The sequence below is a fragment of the Numida meleagris genome, unplaced genomic scaffold (assembly GCF_002078875.1).
Source record: "Numida meleagris isolate 19003 breed g44 Domestic line unplaced genomic scaffold, NumMel1.0 unplaced_Scaffold530, whole genome shotgun sequence".
Taxonomy (NCBI): domain Eukaryota; kingdom Metazoa; phylum Chordata; class Aves; order Galliformes; family Numididae; genus Numida; species Numida meleagris.
The window spans coordinates 9,371-10,570 of NW_018364746.1; the positions used below are offsets into that span (position 1 = coordinate 9,371).

The 1,200-nt window shown below is 59.5% G+C and overlaps 1 protein-coding gene across 1 annotated transcript in view; it reads left to right on the forward strand.

The window, feature by feature from the left end:
• Window positions 1–705: 705 nt before the first annotated feature.
• Window positions 706–1,200, forward strand: part of LOC110391823 (intercellular adhesion molecule 1-like) — a gene marked incomplete at its 5' end in the record, with an annotated part of 6,788 nt that continues 6,293 nt past the window's right edge. The window contains 1 exon segment of the mRNA XM_021383771.1: window positions 706–948. Coding sequence (XP_021239446.1) covers window positions 717–948 — 232 coding nt within the window.

The following is a 1,200-nucleotide window of genomic DNA, read 5'->3' on the forward strand; positions in this document are numbered from 1 at the left end:
GTAGTCCCAGGGCAAAATCCCGCAGTCCTGGTGCAAAACTCCTGCTATGAATGCAAAATCCCACAGTCCTGGTGCAAAACCCCATAGTCCCGGTGCAAAACCCTATAGTCCTGGTGCAAAACCCCATAGCCCTGGTGCAAAAATCCACAGTCCCAGGGCAAAACCCCATGATCCTGGTGCAAAACCCCCACAGTCCCAGTGTAAAACCCCATAATCCCGGTGCAGAACCCCACAATCCCAGTGCAAAACCCCATAGTCCTGGTGCAAAACCCCATGGTCCTGGTGCAAAAATCCATAGTCCCAGGGCAAAACCCCGCAGTCCTGGTGCAAAGTCCCATGGTCCTGGTGCAAAACTCCTGCTATGAATGCAAAATCCCACAGTCCTGGTGCAAAACCCCATAGTCCTGGTGCAAAACCTCATAGTCCTGGTGCAAAAATCCATAGTCCCAGGGCAAAACCCCATGATCCTGGTGCAAAGGTCCATGGTCCTGGTGCAAAACCCCGTGGTCCTGGTGCAAAAATCCATAGTCCCAGGGCAAAACCCTGCAGTCCCAGGGCAAAACCGCATGGTCCTGGTGCAAAACCCCCACAGTCCCAGTGTAAAACCCCATAATCCCTGTGCAGAACCCCACCATCCCAGTGCAAAACCCACAGGTCCCAGTGCAAACCCCCTTGGCCCCATGGCGAACCCCGCTCTCCCCACAGCCCTGCCCCACATGGACGACGCCAGCTGCCCCCCAACCCAGACCTGGACGGAGGGGCAGGAGGCGACGCTGCAGTGCCGAGCACGGGGCAACCCCGTTCCAGTGGTGACGTGTCACAAGGACGGGACCGTCGTCCCCGTGGGACGGTCGCACGTTGTCACCCGGAACTACACCGGGACCTACTGGTGCAACGCCACCAACGCGTTGGGGACAAGCAGACGGAACGTCACCGTGACGGTGGAGTGTGAGTGGGGACGGGAGTGCCAGGGTGGGGGTGACACATGTGGGGCAGTGACACGCGGGGATGGGGGTACCAGGGGTGGGGGGACGCACAGGGGACAGTGACACACGTGGGGATGGGGGTAGCAGGGTTGGGGTGACAAATGTGAGACGGTGACACACGTGGGGTGGTGACACACACGGGGATGGGTGAACCAGGGTTGGGGTGACACCCAGGGGACAGTGACATGTGGGGATGGGGGTACTAGGGGTGGGG